At 65.5% G+C, this 17,734-nt stretch overlaps 1 protein-coding gene across 5 annotated transcripts in view; it reads right to left on the bottom strand.

Moving 5' to 3' along the window:
* Positions 1–616: 616 nt before the first annotated feature.
* C11H10orf90 (chromosome 11 C10orf90 homolog) overlaps positions 617–17,734 on the bottom strand; it is a 155,321-nt gene continuing 138,203 nt past the window's right edge. For 3 of the 5 annotated variants that reach the window (XM_055119584.1, XM_055119582.1, XM_055119585.1), the window contains 5 exons: positions 14,572–14,865; positions 12,764–12,927; positions 11,114–11,282; positions 1,327–1,426; positions 617–1,228 (listed from right to left, as the gene is read on the bottom strand). In XM_055119584.1, coding sequence (XP_054975559.1) covers positions 991–1,228; positions 1,327–1,426; positions 11,114–11,282; positions 12,764–12,927; positions 14,572–14,865 — 965 coding nt within the window. In that variant the 3' untranslated portion in view covers positions 617–990. Of the gene's footprint in view, positions 1,229–1,326; positions 1,427–3,483; positions 3,548–11,113; positions 11,283–12,763; positions 12,928–14,571; positions 14,866–17,734 lie in introns of all 5 variants that reach the window. The other 2 variants (XM_055119583.1, XM_055119586.1) reach the window with 2 other exon arrangements.

Below are 17,734 nucleotides of genomic sequence, written 5' to 3'. Positions count from 1 at the left end.
ACGGTGAGGGAGAAAGGGCAGGAAGAAGAACAGGAAGAGGAGGAGAAGCCAGGGCGGGAAGAGGAGAAAGGCAGGAAGAGGAGAAGCACGGGAGGAGGAGGAAGAGGAGGAGGAGGAGGAGGAGGAGGAGGAGAGGGGAGGAGGAGGAGGAGCAGGGGAGGAGGAGGAGGAGGAGGAGCAGGGGAGGAAGAGGAGGAGGAGGAGCAGGGGAGGAAGAGGAGGAGGAGGAGCAGGGGAGGAGGAGGAGGAGGAGGAGGAGGGGAAGAAGAAGAGGAGGAGGAGAAGCAGGGGAGGAGGAGGAGGAGGACTGTGAGAGAAGGGGCAGGGATAGGAACAGGAAGAGAGGGGGAACAGGAAGAGAAGCAGGTGGGGACGGGGGGACAGTGGCCCCGGCCACTCCCTGCTGGGCCTCAGGGGGACTTTGCTCCAAACACCCACCGCCGTGGCCGCAAGCTCACGCTAGTCCAGGGGACGGGATGGATAACAGGGACATGTTTCCGTCTTTGCAATAACACCTTTATCCCAGCTCCTGACACGACCTAGTTCTCAACTCTGCAAACTCACACCATCCACATCAGACATTGCAAACGCTTGGGAAAGTAAATGACAGCCTGGGGACCCTCCGGCTCCTTTTAATAAAACCAATTCGGGGGTAGAAATTGGGGCCTCAAAGCGCTGCGGGGAGAAGTCACCACTTTTCCAGCTTCTTCTGTCTCGGTCCTCCCGTGGAAATGACATGGGACGAGGAAGGGGCTGTCAGAGGGGGCGCCACTGGGGTCCCTCGGGTCTCCTCTCCGTGTCCAAAGTGCTCTGCCCACTCTGTCCACGGCCAGCTGCTGCCATCTCGGGAAACGAGTTTCCCTCCCCTGGGGGCTCCAGGTGCTGGACCGGGGTCTGCAGACGAGGCGGGCGCTGGGGACTGGTGTCTCGGGGAGGGAGTTCGGCCTGGATTTGCGCCCCCCTTCCAGAGCACAGGGTCAAAGGCATGAGTTAACAGCAACCGGGAGGAGAGGGGGCCCTCATGGAGAGGCCCCGTGGGGTTATCTCTCCTGCTGGGGTGGGGCTGGCGCTGCTCGAGGCCGTGCTTCCCCTTAGACAAAGGAGCCGTCTGTAGTGAGAGAAGCCGCGGGAGGAAGTGAGGTGTAGTGGCTTATCCGGCGTCGAGGGTCCAGGCAGGGCCGGGCCCCGGCTAGACGGCCGTCCTCTGAAGGAGCTGGTCCAGCAGTTGCTAGGAGGGCAGGAGACAGACAAGGGCCCGGTCACCCTGGGCGGCCCGAGGGGACGCCCGGCCCTGCCCGCCCGGCCCTGCCCGCCCGGCGCCGTTACCTTTTTGAAGACGTTGGCCCGGAGCCTGTTGTTCTGCAGGACGACCCGTTTCTTCTGCTCTTCCTTCTTCTTCCGCACTTCCGGCAGGTTATTATAGATCCTGAAACACACGTGGGAGGCATGGCCAGGGCACCGGGGCCTCGCGCCTGTTGGTCTCTGCACACACACGCCACCAGGAAACGCCCAGGCCCCGGGGAGCCAGGCCCGGACGAGCGCCCCACGCCAACCCCTCCAGGGCCTCGCCCGTTGCTGGAAGAATCGACGGCCGCCTTGTTAAAAGGGTGCGGGAGTCTACACCCGAGGCTTGGTCCCCCTGGTCACTAACTTGCTTCAATTCATGACCTTTCTGTGACTCAGGTAAGGGACTGCAGGCGTGTGACAGGAGCAGAAACTGTACCAGCACCCAACACCCACAGTGCTCCTGGCCCACAGCCTTCCCGGTCAGCCGCGTCCGGACACCAGGGGCTCCGGCCACTAGGGACCCTCCTTCCCTGCTTCCTGACTGAAGCTGGCTCTGAGGACCCGGCCCCCCACCGCTGGGCTCCAGGGCTGGCCGCCACGGCCTGCATGTGGGGCTTGGTTCTCAGGCCCGGCTCTGAGGTCAGAACGTTTCGTCCTTTCTCCCTCTGGAAGGGCAGAAGACAAACGCGCCCGGGGCTCCCGTGGACGCGGAGTGGCCCACCTCCAGGACAGCGAGGGCGGTGGGCTCTGGGCACTCAGCCGAGCAGCCGTCTCGGGAAAGGAAGAGGCCCCTGGCCTCAGCGAGCCCAGAGACTGTGGCCTGTGCCCCCACTGGGCCAACGCTGGGCCAGGGACAGGGAGTCTCCCTCGAACCCTCACCACACGCTGGGGCCAACAAGTGCCTCTATACCCCGGGCCTCGTCCTGTGGTCCAGGAGAGCGAAGGGGCAGAGACGCCACCGCAGGGCTCTGGAGAGGACAAGGCCGACCCGGGGCCTGCAGGAGTGTGGCAGGGACACCCGCTTCTGAGCCATCCCAGTACCCAGCACCCAGTACCAGTACCCAGCACCCAGTACCCATGGACCCCCCCCCCCCGGGGCCTTGATCGTGGAATTTCTGCTTCAGAATTTTCCCCAGAGAGCTTCATCCTAGCACTTTGCCTCCCACCCAGGGCTGCCCCGTGTGTTGCCACAGGGCTGCGGGGAGCCAGAGGCCACTTCCGGCTTGAGAAGGTCACAAATGAAGTGAAGACCAGTGACAAGACAGTGACGTCCCAGTCACGGTTCAAAGCAGAGGGGGATGATTGTGCGGCCAGGAGAAAGGCCTGGAGGGAGAGGCCGGGCCCCATCTCGGGCTGTCCCTGGGGACGGTGCGGGCCTGGGCCAGCTGGTGGCCAGGAGGGATGCTGGCTTTGGCGCCACTGTGTGGGTTTTAAAGACAAGACGTCCCTCCACGCCCTGTCAGGAGCAGAGAACAGAAAGGGAAGCCGGCGCCAGGGGTCTGCGAGAAGGAAGCCGACGGCAGGCCCAGCCCACCCGGGGCCCAGCCACGCTGCCAGTGAAGCCCCCGTGGACGGCTCAGCAGCAGAGGGTGAACTTGCTGGGGGAAAGGAGGGAGGACAGGCACCGAACACTTTCTAAAGAGCAGACCTGCACTGAGCCGGGGGTGGGATGTCTGTCTGTCTGTCTGTCTGTCTGTCTGTCTCCCCCACACAGAAGCGCGTTCTCAGGGAAACGGGAGCGGTGAGACGCAGACGGTGCTCCCCGGAGGCTCCTCCAAGGAGTCGGCGTGGACCCCGCCCCTCCCTCGGGACGGGAGCATGAATGGCGGCTTTGTGGGCGTCAGCTGGGGGGATTAGCGGGCCTCCCGCGGCCACCGAGGCAGAGGCAAGGCGGGCAGCTGGCCCGAGTGTCAGGAGGCAGCTGGGAGCCGGCGGCCTCCCCGTGACACCAGGCCCCGGGTGGAGCCCTTCCTGCCGGCCGCCAGGGCTGGGGGGCCGCTGCCCGCCTGCCCCGTCGCCCACCGGGACCCACGGCCTCGCCATCTGGGCTCGGAATCCCGGGCCTGCCCCGTTCCTGGGGATTTTCCAACATGTTCCTGGTGTCCAGTTCCCCCCACGCCCTCTGCCAGTCGGCTCAGGCCACTCTGCCGGGGCGGCCCGAGGCTGGCGTCACGGGGAGGCCCACGGCGCTGGTACCTTTTAGATCGTAGATGCATCTCCTTCTCCGAGATGCACCTTTCTTTGGGCTTGAATAAGTTATCTGGAAGGAAGGAGAGAGGACGCGACTCAGCGGGCAAAGGCGCCACACACTCCTGGGCACCTGGTGGAGCCGTGGCTGCCCCCGAGTCTGCCCACGCCCGCACCCCAGCCGGCTGCCGGGAGGCAGGGCCCAGCGAGCGCGCGAGAGCGCGGGGCCCAGGCCGGCCCTCGCAGGCCAGGCCCGAGCTTGGAGCTTCCTGGCTCCAGGCTTGCCGGGCCAGGCCGGGCCGGGCCGGGCCGGGAGCGGGTGGAGACGTGGCTTAGCTCCCCCAGGTTGGGGCGCAGGGGCGCAGGCTCTGAGTTCCAGACAAGACCCCCGCATGCTCTACTCCTCTACTCCGCGGGGGTCTCCCCCTGGACGTGACCCCCACCGTGCTGGGCTTGGACGTGTGCCATGTTCCAGGACCAAGCAGGGAGAGGACTCTGGAGGCGGCATGGGGTGGGCCCAAGCCCCCTCCACCCCCTGCCCCGCCCCAGCCCAACACTTCCGGGGACCCCTCCGACACCCCCAAAGAAAGGGCGTGTCTGCACCTTGTCAGGTCTGGACAAGGGAGCGGGAAGACGCCTGAGCCAGACGCGATGCAAACCAGCCTCTGAGCCCAAGGCCAGTGTGGACGCCCCCGGGGGTCCCTGGGGTTGAAAATGCTTCTAGACAGCGGACGGGGAGGAACGAGCCGGGGGTAAGGCCACAGCACAGCACTGCTCAGCAGCAAACCTTTCACACACGTGCGTATGTGTATGTGAGCGTGTGCACGTGTGTATGCCTGTGTGTGCATGTGCGCGTGTGTGTGCATGTGTATGTGTGCATGCGCGTGTGCCTACATGCCCACAAGCACATATACACAGACAACAGCTGCCCGGTGCTGACAGCGGGCGGGGCCCGTGCTGGCAGGACGGGAGGGAGAGCCCAGCTCCCCGGCACGCGCCCGGCCCTTCCCTCAGCTCTGAGCAGGCCGTCTAGGTGAGAATCCAGGTCCCGCGGGCTCTACCTGCAGGCTCAGGGTACCTGGCAGGGCCCCGGGCTCCTGCTGCTTCCGGTCTTAGGAGCGGGGAAGCCCAGGGTGCCCGGGGGGGAGCAGTGAGCCGGCACCAGGAGACGCACAGGGCTGTCCCTGGAAGGGCCCAGCCAGGGGGCCCAGCCCCGGGTGCCCGGCCGTGCCAGTGCCATAGACATGTGACCTCACGAGTCTGATGCGCCAGCCCCTCCCCCACCGGTGCCCTCTCCTACCTGCCCCCTGGGGTCCCTCCTGCGTCCCGCCAGACTCGGGGGGACGGGGGGATGTGGGCCGCCTCCACTCTCCTGGTCTCCTCCTCTGCCCCTCTGCACCCACACGCCCCAGCCAGACCCCCACACGTGCCTGGTGACGCCAGACACTGCAGCCAGGGGCCGGCAGGGGGATCCAAGGACCCCCAGGGGCTCGGCTGTGCACTGAGTTCACTCACTGTGGCCTGGGGCCAACAGGCTCACTCGTGGGAACTTCACCGGAGCCGTCAGGATCAGAAGCTCAGAACCCCCGAACCCGTCTCCAGACACTCAGGCTGAGCCCACCCGCCCCTCCCGGACGGTCACTGCCACCAACATGCAGAGCCCCAGGGCGCGAGTCCCCGTGCCCCTCGGGCCTGTCTGAGGCAGCCACCCCCACCTGCCTGCTCTGTTCCTTGGCCGAGGGTCTGTCGGGGGTGGGGGCTCAGCCCACTGTGCCCCCGCTGCCCCCAGCGGCTCTGCCTCACGAGTCCTTTGGCCCCGCTCAGGCAAGGACAGAGATGGCCTGAAGGTGACGGCGAGCTCAGGCTCCACTTAAAGTGCTCGCAGGGTGCTCAGGACTAAGTCTCCAAAGAGATGCAAGCCAAGCCGCCAGAACTAATGGGTCCACGGATCTCCTGGCTGGAAGCCCTGGGGGTCCCTCCGCGGGGGAGTGGCTGAGCCCCGCAGCCTCACGCCCAGCTGCCACCTGCCAATGGCCTGACCCACTGTGTCACAAGTCATCTCTGCAGAGACGCCAAACCACAGAACCCAGGGACACCAGGCCGAGAACTCTGGGGTCTTCTCGGAGTGGGGCGGGCAGCCTCCCCGTGGCCCCGTGTGCTTCCGGAAGCCCCTGCAGCCATGCCCACACCCCGCACCGCCATGTCTACTCACCCAGGGGCCTGTGGGTACAGATCCTAAAACTCCTGGGATCACATATTTGCACAACATGCGTAATCTCACACAATGCTGAGCAGTCGCATATTTACCCCATTTACATCGTACCTGCACCCTAGTAGGAGCCACCCAGTCAGATGGGAAGGTGACAGAGAAGCCAACTGAACTCAGCGAAATCAAGAACCCGGAAGGCTCAGCGGGCAACGAGCAGCTCAGGGCATCGGCAGACAAGGACCGAAGCGTCACTGGTGACATAGAACAATTTTCACATTTTCTTTCGCTGAGGTGCTTTTGACAATTTCGTTAACCATTTAGTCGCCACAAGTAGTATACAATAAGCCATTATGCAGAGGGGGTGAATTTGGGGGTGTCGGGGAAATGGGACCACGGTGGAGGGAAGGCCCCTCTGGTGATGGGATCAGTGACGGGACACGCAGGGATCAGCAGCGACTTTGAGGACCACAGTGTTTAAATAAAGAGCGAGAGCTCGAGAGCCAGGAGACTCTGTGGAACCTTAGGGCGAGGCTCTCCTGCGCCCGGAGCCCCGCGCCCCGGCAGCCCCCGGAGGCAGCCGCCCCTTCCAGGGAGGAACTCGAGTCCTGGGGGTTCGGAACTGAGCCCCAGCTCCCAGGGGGCAGGGACGAGGCCCGAGAAGTGGGTTGGTCCTCGAGATGGTTTTCAGCTCTGGGTCCCCTGGGGACCAGGAGACCGACCATCCCGGGATCTGCGACAAATGTGCCCCTACCCCAGGTCATCCGGGTCTGAAATTTGGGGTGTAAGGCCAGGGCCCCAGGGGGGGCGTGCCTCCTGGGGGGGTGTTACTAGCTCGGGGTCTGAGGCCCAGTAAGAGAAGGGACAAGAAGCCTGTGGCTGGAGACTCAAGCCCGTGCATGCCCGGTGTGGTCTGGGGCCAGGCTAAGGGAGACAGCCCCTCCCAGTGGGGCCGCAAGGCTGCGCCCCGGGCTCCCTGCCACCCCCTCATGGACACTGTGTCACTGTGCTGTAGCCACTGGCATGCGGCATCATGCCAGGAGCCAAGGACAGGGGCCGAGCACAAGCTCCCGTGGGGCAGAGCCGGGCAGCTGGCCCGCTGCTGACCTCGCCGGTCACTGAGGGGCAGGGAGGCAGGAAGCTCAGCTTTCCGGAGAACAGAGCTCGGCAGGAATTCACAGCACAGGCTCCAGAGAAGCGGGAGTCACACGTGGGGACGCCCCGGAAAGGCAGGGCCCACCCCGCCACACACCGTGGAAACATGCGCCCCGCACGGAAGCCGCCCACGGGCCCGCAGGCCGCTGCCTCGAGGGTCCCAGCAGGTCCCCTGCTCTGCCGCCCAGGGGCTGTGAGAAAAGCCAGGACACCTCAGGCCCGGGACCATCCTGGGGCCGAGAGCAGGGGGGCGGGAGCCCGCCCGCGGAGTCCGTCGGCTGCAGGGAAGGCGCCGCAGCCTGGCACGCCGAGCCCAGGCCCCGGTCCCCGAGGCCACACGGGCCCCAAACACATGGAGCGGGAGTAGCCCCATGTGGCCCTGCACAAACGCTTGTGTGCGTGAAGGTGACTCGTCGGAGGCCGGGAATGAGGGTCACAGCACGACCCCCCGGGGCCCTGGATGTGAAGCCGCGTCCCACCAACACTCGGGAGCCACAGAATAGGGTGATCCGGATGACAGGCTCCGACCCGCGGCCAGGGTGCCAGGCAGGCTTGTCACCACCCCACTGAGGGAGGAGGGGCCCTTGGACGTGGCGCCCTGGCACGGGGCTCCCCATGGAGCCGCCGTTCCATGGAGGACTCCACAGTCCTGCGCCTCTGCCTCGGCTATTCTCATCAGGAACTGCACCGTCCCCTGGGCCCCCGCAGGCCTCGCTGGGCCCCTCGTGCCAATTTCTCAGAGCACGGCGCCCCCTTGGCCCGCAAGTGAAGGCACCCGGTGTGTGAATCAGGCAGTTCAGCCAAACATGCCGCGAGCTTCCTTGGCCGAGGACGGAGGGACAGTCTCCTCCGCTCTGATAAGCACATCTGGAGATGCCCGTGGGAGCATTCTTGGGAGAGCCTCCCCCAAGCCCCGACTCAAATATTCCATGGAAAAGCACTCACGAGATCAGATGGGGCCATGGGAAGGATGGCGTGGCCAGCGGTACGGGAAACAGCACGTTTATTACCCCGGGGACTCCCCTGTCTGTGGGTCACTGCTCAGCTCAACGCTCTGGGAATGCAAACTCACTGTGATACTTGCTCTGGACGCGGGTCCCCGGTGGGGGTGGGCAGCAGGAGGAAAGAATTCTGCAGCGCCTTCTGGAGAATTCCGTTCCCCGACTGGGGCGTGGCAGTGCAGAGAATGACAAGGCTCCCGGGGTGGGGGTGGGGGTGCGTCCTCAGCAAGGGACATTCTGAGGAAGGCGCCTGGACAGAACCAGGAGACAGGCTGGGCTGCGGCAGCCAAGGGGCGGGAGGCTGTGGGGTCCCTGGCTCAGGGGAAGGCGATGGACAGGCACTCGGAGCTCTGGGGGAAGGAGAACGAGGCCAAGAGGGGACGGGAGGGAGCTGTCCACGGGCCACCTGCCCAGGGGGCCTACACCTGCTGACGCTGTATCCACACCTGCTGATGCCGCATCCACACCTGCTGACGCCGCATCCACACCTGCTGACGCCGCATCCACACCTGCTGACGCCACATCCACACCTGCTGACGCCGCATCCACACCTGCTGACGCTGCATCCACACCTGCTGACGCGGTATCCACACCTGCTGACGCTGCATCCACACCTGCTGACGCTGCATCTACACCTGCTGACGCTGCATCTACACCTGCTGACGCTGTATCTACACCTGCTGACACTGCATCTACACCTGCTGACGCTGCATCTACACCTGCTGACACTGTATCTACACGGGCTGACACTGTATACCTGCTAACACTGCATCTACACCTGCTGACACTGTATCTACACCTGCTGACACTGTATCTACACCTGCTGACACTGTATCTACACCTGCTGACACTGTATCTACACCTGCTGACACTGTATCTACACCTGCTGACACTGTATCTACACCTGCTGATGCTGTATCCACACCTGCTGACACTATCTATACCTGCTGACACTGTATCTACACCTGCTAACGCTGCATCTACACCTGCTGACACTGTATCTACACCTGCTGACGCTGCATCTACACCTGCTGACGCTGCATCTACACCTGCTGACACTGTATACCTGCTAACACTGTATCTACACCTGCTGACACTGTATCTACACCTGCTGACACTGTATCTACACCTGCTGACACTGCATCTACACCTGCTGACACTGTATCTACACCTTCTCATGCTGTTCCTACACTGCAGCGCTATTCCTTTGCCTGTTAATGCTGTTCCTATACTGCTCCTATACTGCTAACTCTGTTCCTATACCCACTAACGCTATTGCTTCACCTGCTAACACTGTTCCTTCACCTGCTATGCTGTTCCTATACCTGGCAGTGCTGTCGCAACCACTACCTGCTGTACCGGGGGCCCCTATCCTAGCCTGTAGCTGCCGCTTCTCCCTCAGGTGCTGCATCATGTACCCTGGGGTGCTGCACCCTCACCATTGTGCTGCCCTGCTCACCTCTGCTCTGCAGCTCACACACACAGACACACAGACACACACACACACACACACACACTTCCTCCAGGCCCTGGAAGCTAAGCTACCTGGTAGACAGTGGTCAATATCTGAACTCCTGGTGCCGCAGCAATGATAAGGGACCCCCACAGTGCCCTGTTCACTGGCAGGTGGACCTCTGCCCAGAAGGAGAAGTTCCTGGGTCGGAGGACGCAGAACTCCCATGCCTGCCTCAGTTTCCAAGGCTGTGGTTCAACTGTCCACCCTGCCCGGAGCCACGTGGTGCAACTCGGCCTCAGCTTCTGTATTGTCTCCCCCATGCCCCAAGCCCAGCCATGCTACGCCCCGCTGTCCGAGGCCTGGCGGGGCCGAGCACCCACGGGGCCTCCCTGCTGGGCGCTGCAGCTTCTCTGTCCCGCTCTGCCCCTCTGACCCGATGCAGCTTGGAGACCCCCTTTGCAGGAGGTCCTGTGTTTCCAGGGCAAGAGGACACGTCCCCTGGACAGGGCAGTGCCTCTGGGCTGCAGGGCGGGAGGCCCCCAGCACCTTTGCAGGGAGGAGAGAGACTGGGGGAACTGGCGGTGGGGGTTCAGCTGACCGAAGATGGCATCCGTAGGGCAGGGACCCCGAGGCCAGTCCCTGGCAACCATCTCGCATCCCTGCACCCAGCTCCAGAGGGTTCCCGACCCATGACGGCACGTGCACCAGCTGCATGTGAGCACACGCCAGATTCCCGAGCCGACGGGAGGCGGGGCTGTCCACGCCCAGAGCGTGCTGTCCACTCAGTGGATGCTGGTCAGCAGGCTGCGCCTGCCTGGACCCCTAAGGTGTGGGAGCGGGACACGAGCAGCCCAGCTCGTGTCTCCCTCCGAGGAGAGTCAGTCTCCCTCCGAGGACGCCCGGCCCTGGGGCCAGCGCTGGCCGTGTGCGTGACTGACGAACACGCGTCCACGCGGAAACAGCTCTGCCTTTCACGCTCCCGGGACCCAGCCCCCGGCCCCCGCCCTGCTGTCCGGCTCCACTGGCCGAACGGGGCGGGCAGCTGCCCCCACCTGGAGCCGGGCCCCGGGTCATCCCACGATGTGGGGGGAGGAGAGGCTCTCTTCGTGCCAAGGGACGCAGGAAGGGTCTCAGTTTCAGGCAACACGCCAGGCTTGGGGGGCGACCCCCGGGGGGATGTTTCTCTCCAGTTTCCTGAATCGGGGTGTTTCCCCGAAGGCTTTTACTCACACCCACCCCGTGGTCTCACCTGTGGACCCGGAACCTGTTCTCGGGAAGATTCAGAGGAGGGGAGAGGAGAGGGGAGCAGAGCGAGGCCTGCCTTGGCCTCCTGGCTCTGGATTCTACCTACGACTGGGCTGGGAGGCCCCGGGGACCCCCGAGGCCTGGTCACCGCCTCCGCTCGGCCTATTCCCGGGGGTCTCGGTGGGCAGCGGCTCTGGGACAGAGCGAGCCTGAAGCCAGCTGGAGGGGGCCGGCCCAGAGCCCGTGCTCGTAGGCCCAGGGACCCGGCTCACAGTGCCTGTAAAGCTTGGGGTCCCTGCGCGTCCCCTGGGGCCAGGACGGCAGACGGCGCAGGCAGGCTGGCAGCCACCTGCGCCCTGAGTGCGGGAGTCGCCACCCCAGAGAAAGCTGCTGCCGCACGGCTGGACCAGCAAGTCTGGCTCAGCTGCACCAGACTCCGTGCCCGTCCCCGACTCCTCACAGGGGCTGGCGCAGTGCAGGGGTGGGGGGGGGAACGCGCGTGAGCCCCGGGGCCCCAGAGGTCTCCCGTGGCCCCTCGCCCGGCCTGAATGAAGCTTCCCGCCGGCCGCAGCTCACCGCTGAGGGGATGGGGCACGGTGACGGGCTTCCTCTGCGCCAGGGGCCGGGGGGCCGGCTTCTGCGCCGTCTCCTGCTGGGCCTTCCTCTGCCGCGCCCTGTGCTCCAGCCTCCTCAGCCGCTCCTGCGAGCGGGAGACGAACTGCGGGCACCGGGCGAGCAGCGCCTCCTGGGGGCAGAGAGGGGGCCCGTCAGCGGCCACAGGCCGGGGGGGGGGAAGCGGGGAGTGGGGGGACTCGACTGGTCAGTGGCCGCCCCAGGGCAGAGTTGTGGGGGGCGTGGTCAGTAGTCGCCCACCCCCAGGACAGAGCGCGCCCCAGTTTCCCCATCAACATTCTCACGGGTGTGAGGCCACGGGCCCTGCAGGCACCAGCCAGGACCAGCATCGAGGCTGCGGGCACGACGGCAAGCTGCCCGAGAGACTCCTGCCCGAGGTGCTCCTGCCTCGTGCCCTCACGGGGGGCCTGCGTGTGACCCCGAGCCTCGGCACCTGCTCCCGGGAGGGACAGTGACCCTCAAGGACGCTGACCCTCAAGGACGCTGACCCTCAAGGATGCTGACCCTCAAGGACAGTGACCCTCAAGGACAGTGACACTCAAGGACAGTGACCCTCAAGGACAGTGACCCTCAAGGACGCTGACCCTCAAGGACGCTGACCCTCAAGGACAGTGACCCTCAAGGACAGTGACCCTCAAGGACGCTGACCCTCAAGGATGCTGACCCTCAAGGACAGTGACCCTCAAGGACAGTGACACTCAAGGACAGTGACCCTCAAGGACAGTGACCCTCAAGGACGCTGACCCTCAAGGATGCTGACCCTCAAGGACACTGACCCTCAAGGACGCTGACCCTCAAGGATGCTGACCCTCAAGGACAGTGACCCTCAAGGACGCTGACTCTCAAGGACACTGACCCTCAAGGACAGTGACCCTCAAGGACGCTGACCCTCAAGGACGCTGACCCTCAAGGACACTGTAACCCCAAGGGCCCGGGGGTGGGGGCTGCCAGAGCTGCCGGAAACTCTGTTGGTGCTGATGGAGTGTCGGCACTCCCGGCTGGGACGTCGGGGTTCCCAGGTGGGACATCGCGGTTCCCGGCACCGGCACCTGCCCTCAGTGCCGCAGCCCCGGCCACCGCCTGTCGGTGCCTGGGCTCCATGTGGCCTCGCTGCCCTGTACAGGTGCCTGATGTGGTGCCGGTTCTCACCCCGCTGGGGCCCGAGAGTCCCCGAGACCCCCCTGTCCTGGCTCACCACTGGGGTCGGCCCTCGGGACCCGGGCTAGACTGTCCCCGAGTCCCCGAGTCACCCCACCACAGCCTGGCCTGAGGCCCCAGGATACCCCGTTCCCCCCTGGGCCTGGGGCCGAGGCACCGGGGCCGGTGCTGCCAGGGCAGCCATGCCAGGCCGTCCTGAGTGGGGCCACGCGGGGCCAGCCCCAGCCCTGGCACTCACCCGCCCTGCACTGGGTGGGGCTCAGGCCACTCTGGGGGTGCCGGGGTGCCGGGTACCTCGTGCCCCGGCTGCCTCAGCCGCCCCCGCACCGTGGGCCCCTCCCGTGGCAGCTCCCGAGCCCTCTGGACTCGCGCCTGCCCCCCCCCCCCCCCGGACACCGCACATGCCCTTGGGGCCAGCAAGGGGTCAGGGCTTACCTGCAGGGTCAGGGCGCCCGGGGCCCTGTGCTGGCTCTCGGGGGCTCCGGCCTGCTGGGGCGCCTCTGGCTCCGGGGGCGGTGCCGTGGGCTCGGGGCTGGGGGCGCCCCGACTCCTCTCGCACCCCTTTATCTGCACCACCAGGTCGCAGCAGGTGTAGTCTCCTGGGGGAGGGGCTGCGTTAGGGGCGCGGTGGGTGGCCCCCCGCCCAGGACGCAGGGGACAGGCTTGAAACCAGAAGCGCCCGTGACCGCCAGGCTGGCGCCCCCACCCGCCTCTGTGGCCGGCTCCACCGCGGCCGAGGCCGTGCCCAGCCGACGAGGTCCAGTGCTGCTCATCGGCGGGGAAATGCCTCTGCGCCCCCGCCCCGGGGTGGACTGTCCCTGCATCCCTGGGCTGCTCGGAGTGGACACAGACAGGACCCGGCCGGGCGGGGCAGGGCCAGGGCTCGGGACTGTCTTGCGTTTGCAGGGGACAGGCCGGGCCCTTATCCTGCCCCCTCCCCCCGGGGGAGATGGGGATGGAGACAGAGATCTCTCACGGTCTCTGTCTCTCGGCCGCGCCTCAGCCCGTGGGGAGGGTGGGGAGGAGCTGGCCTGATGCTCTCGCCACCCCCTCCCGCCGCCGAGAAAGGGGGTCCCTAGGCCCCTGCTCACCTACGCCCACCCGACCCCCTGCTCACTTCCTGCCACCTCCGCGACCCTGTCCCCAACCCGTCTCCCTGGACTCTCCCTGCTGGTGCTCTCCCGTCCTCTCTCCCACGGGCAGGGACCCCAGACACCTGCTGCCTGTTCCCACCGGGGCAGGGATCCGGGGCTCCCCGGCCTGCTCAGGGCGGGCCGGTGTCGCCACACTGTCCCCCTCACCCTCTCCTGCCTCGGCCACGCAGGGCCGCCACGAGCCTCCTTCCCGCCCCCACCACGCCCCATCAGCTCCAGCAACCCCAGGGCCCCACCCCACCCTGCCAGTGCTCCCACTGACAGTGCTCCCCCAGAAGCCGCCCCAGCTACTCGCTGGGGTTTCCGTTTCCCGTCAACGCGCCGCATCTCCCTCTGCTCGCGGCCCCTCGCCAGCCCCGGGCGCTGCCCAGAGGCCCGTCCCGGTGGAAGCCGGCACCATGCAGACCTGCCGCAGCACCGGGACCCCGGCCGGGCGGGGCTCAGCGCTGGACCCGGGGCCCGAGCTGCGTGCCTGACACCTGGGGCCTTAACAGACGCCTCCGCCTCCGGGGTGGCCGCAGAGCCGTGGAACCTTCCCCGCGTGGGTCAAGGGCGACCTAGAGATCAACTCAGGCTCCAAGTGACTTTCCTCAAGCCCCGTCAGTCTCTGCTGGCCTCTAGGGAACTCCTCAGGGGTCAGGAAGCAGCGTCCCCCCGTCCCGAGTACGGCTGAGCCCCAAGGACCTTCTCTCTCTCGCCCTCTGCCCACGCCTGCTCCGGTCTCTGTGGGGCCAGGTCAGGCTCTCTGCCCAGTGCTCGGCCCGAGATGCTAGGACTGGGCTCCGGCTTGTAGGCTCTGGACTGTCCAGACCCTCGGGGGGCTAAGAGCTGAGCACACTCGGGGGCTGCCCACTCAGCAGGGCCCCTGAAGGCGCCAGAGGACAATGGTCAGGCCCAGAAAGAGCCCCGCACTGTCTAGAACCTTCCCTCGCCACCCAGTGGGGGGCTGCACACACGGGGCTGCCCACACCCCACTCACAGGAAGCTCTGCTGCCCCCCGCCCCGGGGTCTCCCCCAATGGCTGGAGGGACTCGACGGCTGGGTGGCCGGGTCTGTGGGCTGGCCCTGCCCTGCCCCCTTGCTCCTTACCTCCGGGGGGCGCTCTTTCTACCTCAACACCGGGGTCTTCCAGGGGGGCCGGGCACGCCCCTCGCGAAGGGCAAAGGCGGCCGGGTGAAGGGGCTCTGGGCCGCGTGAGGCCGTGGCCCTGGCTCCCGGCAGGCCCCGGGGGGCAGCGGGCCTGACCCCTGTTGCTTGGCGCTCCAGAGCCCCCGGGGAGACGCCCCCCCGTCTCCCGGGCCTGGGCCGCGGGGGCGGCAGGCGGCACATCCTGAGCGTTTGCCGGCTCTTTCTCGTTGCTTCCAGAAAGTACCTTTGTTTCGACTAAAAACAGAACGAGAATTGCGCTCAGCCTGGCGCCCGTGTCGGTCCGGGCCGAGGGGCAGCGAGCGAGCGGCCCACCCTCCCTCGGACTCAGCTCCCCACCCTGCCTCTGGGTGAGGACCCACCGCCCAGTGCTCCTCCACACACGCCCGTCCTGTCCCGTGGCTCTAAGAGGACCATCGCTGGCTCAAGTGGCCCGGCCGGGGGCGGGCTGGGCAGAGGTGGGTCAGCCCCAGGAATCTGGGTCCTCGTCCCGCCATCAGCCCCGGCAGCCAGGAGGAGTGACGCCATAAGCAGCCACCCCGAACCCCCTGGCTCGCGTGAGAACCGCACGTATTTACGGAGAAAAGCAACCTGACTCGACAGAAGGGCGACGTGCAAAGCAGACCAGGTACAACTGCCTGTCAGCTTATACTCCTGCCGAGAAGACGCCACTCGGAATCCAGGCGACAGGATCCAAAGCTCGAGCCCAGCCAGGCTGATAGGCGAGGGCGGGCGGCGGGCCTGGGGCCCCTCGGGGACGGACAGAGCTCAGCACTGCTCCTAGCCCGGGCCGGACTGTCTCGGGACGAAGCCCCCCCCTGCTCCCTTCTGGAGCACTGTCTCCCTCCCTCCCTGAGCACTGTCTCCCGTGTTCCACCCGGCCCACCTGCTCAGCGCCCGGGGTCCCCTCAGGTCAGCAAGGCCGTTCCCAGCAGCCAGCCCCCACCCAGCTCCCCAAGCCCCCCCCGGAAGGGGCCCCATTTCCATCAGAGCCCACCAGAGCAGCCCCGCCTCATCTCAGCGCCCACGGATGCCCCAGGCTCCCCGGCCCCTCGCACCCGCTCTGAGAGCTCCGGCCTCTGCTTCCTGTCTCGACAGTTCCCTGCACATCACATCACCGTGAAATGGGCACACAGGGCGCTTCTCAGCGGGGACAGTGCGGAGGGGACAGTGCGGAGGGGACGGGGCCGCAGTGCTGACCTGCCTCTCATCACCGTCCCCCTGCTCGGACGGCACGACTCTCCGCCCGACGCGCCCACGGGGGTGGGGCAGCACCAGGGGCCCCGGAGACGCTCAGGGCAAGGAAGACACACGTCAACGTGCCCCGGGCCCCGTCCAGCCCTGGCAGCAGGGAACAGTGGGAGCGGGATGGCCCCGAGGGCCGCCCTGGCCAGCACTGTCCTCTCCCTGGACGGGGGCGGCAGGGAGGGCGGCGGGGGGGTGGGGTGGACAGCGAGGCCCAGAGGCCGCCAGTGAGACTCTCCTCTGCTCCACCTGCCCGAGGCGGCTGGCCTGCGTCCCGCCCGGACTCGGCCCAGACCAGCCCTCGAGGCGTCACCAGGGCAGGGAAGGTTGTTCTGTGCTGGACACACGGGCAGTGGCAGGACGAGGCCTGGGGCAGCTGGACGGCCGGGGAGAGGACGCAGGGGAGCAAGTGGGCCGAGGTGTCGCCACAGCTGGTGCCGGACACACGCCCACAGCAAGGACCAGGCCTCGGCACCCGGGGGGGGAGGGGTGTGACACAGCTCTCACTGTCCCCGGGACACCACAAGGAGCATGGGACACGAGCAGTGGGCTCCCGGGACAGACTCGAAAGTCGAAAAACATTTGTGAAATATCTGGAAGCAGAGATCTCACACACACACACACACACACACACACACACACACATGTGCACACATGCAAGGACATGCATACAGGTCACAGAGAGACACAAATAGACATACATGGACATTTACACAGTATCTAACACAGACACACAGATACATAGATATAAACAGACACACTGACACACAGACACACAGATATACACACTCAGACACACAGACACACACTCTTAGACACACACATTCAGACACACAGATACACATATATACACACTCGGACACACAGATATACACACTCAGACACATACAGAGTCAGACACACATATACACATTGTGTATACACACAGTCTGCCAGAGACACACAGATACACACTTGGGTACGGATGTGCACTCCCAGCCATGCACATACACACAGCCAGGCCCAGAGACGCAGCCACACGCTGCTTTCTCATTAGAGGATCATCTTGAACCCGTTGCCAAGAGCTCACCCCTCCCTGCCCCCAGGGACAGAAGCCTCGGGTACTGCCACCCTTTCTCCTAAAGCCAGAAAAAAGAAAAGAAGAATGTCCTAAAGCCTCTCTCGAAACTTGCGGCTTCCATTTCCAAATGAGATCACTTGAGTGATGGTTTTTATTAAGACAATTTTCCTTAAAGTGAAAACTTGCCCCAAATGATTAATACAGTCAACAACCAGTGACGATTTTTTGAAATACAAAAAAAAAAAAAATTTAAAAAGTTTAAGTGCCGCAATCCCTCTTGGAATATCGCTTCCCCCGGAAGTGCTCGTGTCTCTGATCAGCCAAGCATGGCTGCCCCCTTGTCCTCTCCGTCCACTCTAGAGAGATTCGGACTGAGAATTCCCAGGGCCCTGGGCACGAGCAAGCCCGTGACCGTGCTCCCGTGACCGTGCTCCCGGGACCGTGCTCCCGTCCCACACGGGCTGCCACCCGCCCACACTGCTCCTCGGGCTCTCCGAGTGCCCTGACAGTCCCCCAGCAGGTGATGAATGATTCCTGTTAAAAATGGATTTTCAGAAGAAACCCAGCTGCTCTGCCAGGTGCCAAAGAGAACAGCAGAGAGAAGGCCGAGCAAGGGGCCTGCGCTGGGGGGGGGGGGAGGGGGGAGGGGAGGAGGGCGGAGTGCAGAGGAAAGGGGAGGAAAGGATGGGAGAGGAGAGGGGATAAGGGAGAGCAGGAGAGGGGCGGGCAGGGGAGGGCAGGGGAGGGTAGGGGCGGGCAGGGGTGGGCAGGGGCGGGCAGGGGAGGGCAGGGGAGGGCAGG

This window comes from Sorex araneus, chromosome 11 (genome assembly GCF_027595985.1).
Source record: "Sorex araneus isolate mSorAra2 chromosome 11, mSorAra2.pri, whole genome shotgun sequence".
Taxonomy (NCBI): Eukaryota; Metazoa; Chordata; class Mammalia; order Eulipotyphla; family Soricidae; genus Sorex; species Sorex araneus.
This window is presented reverse-complemented; position numbering and strand designations above follow the sequence as displayed.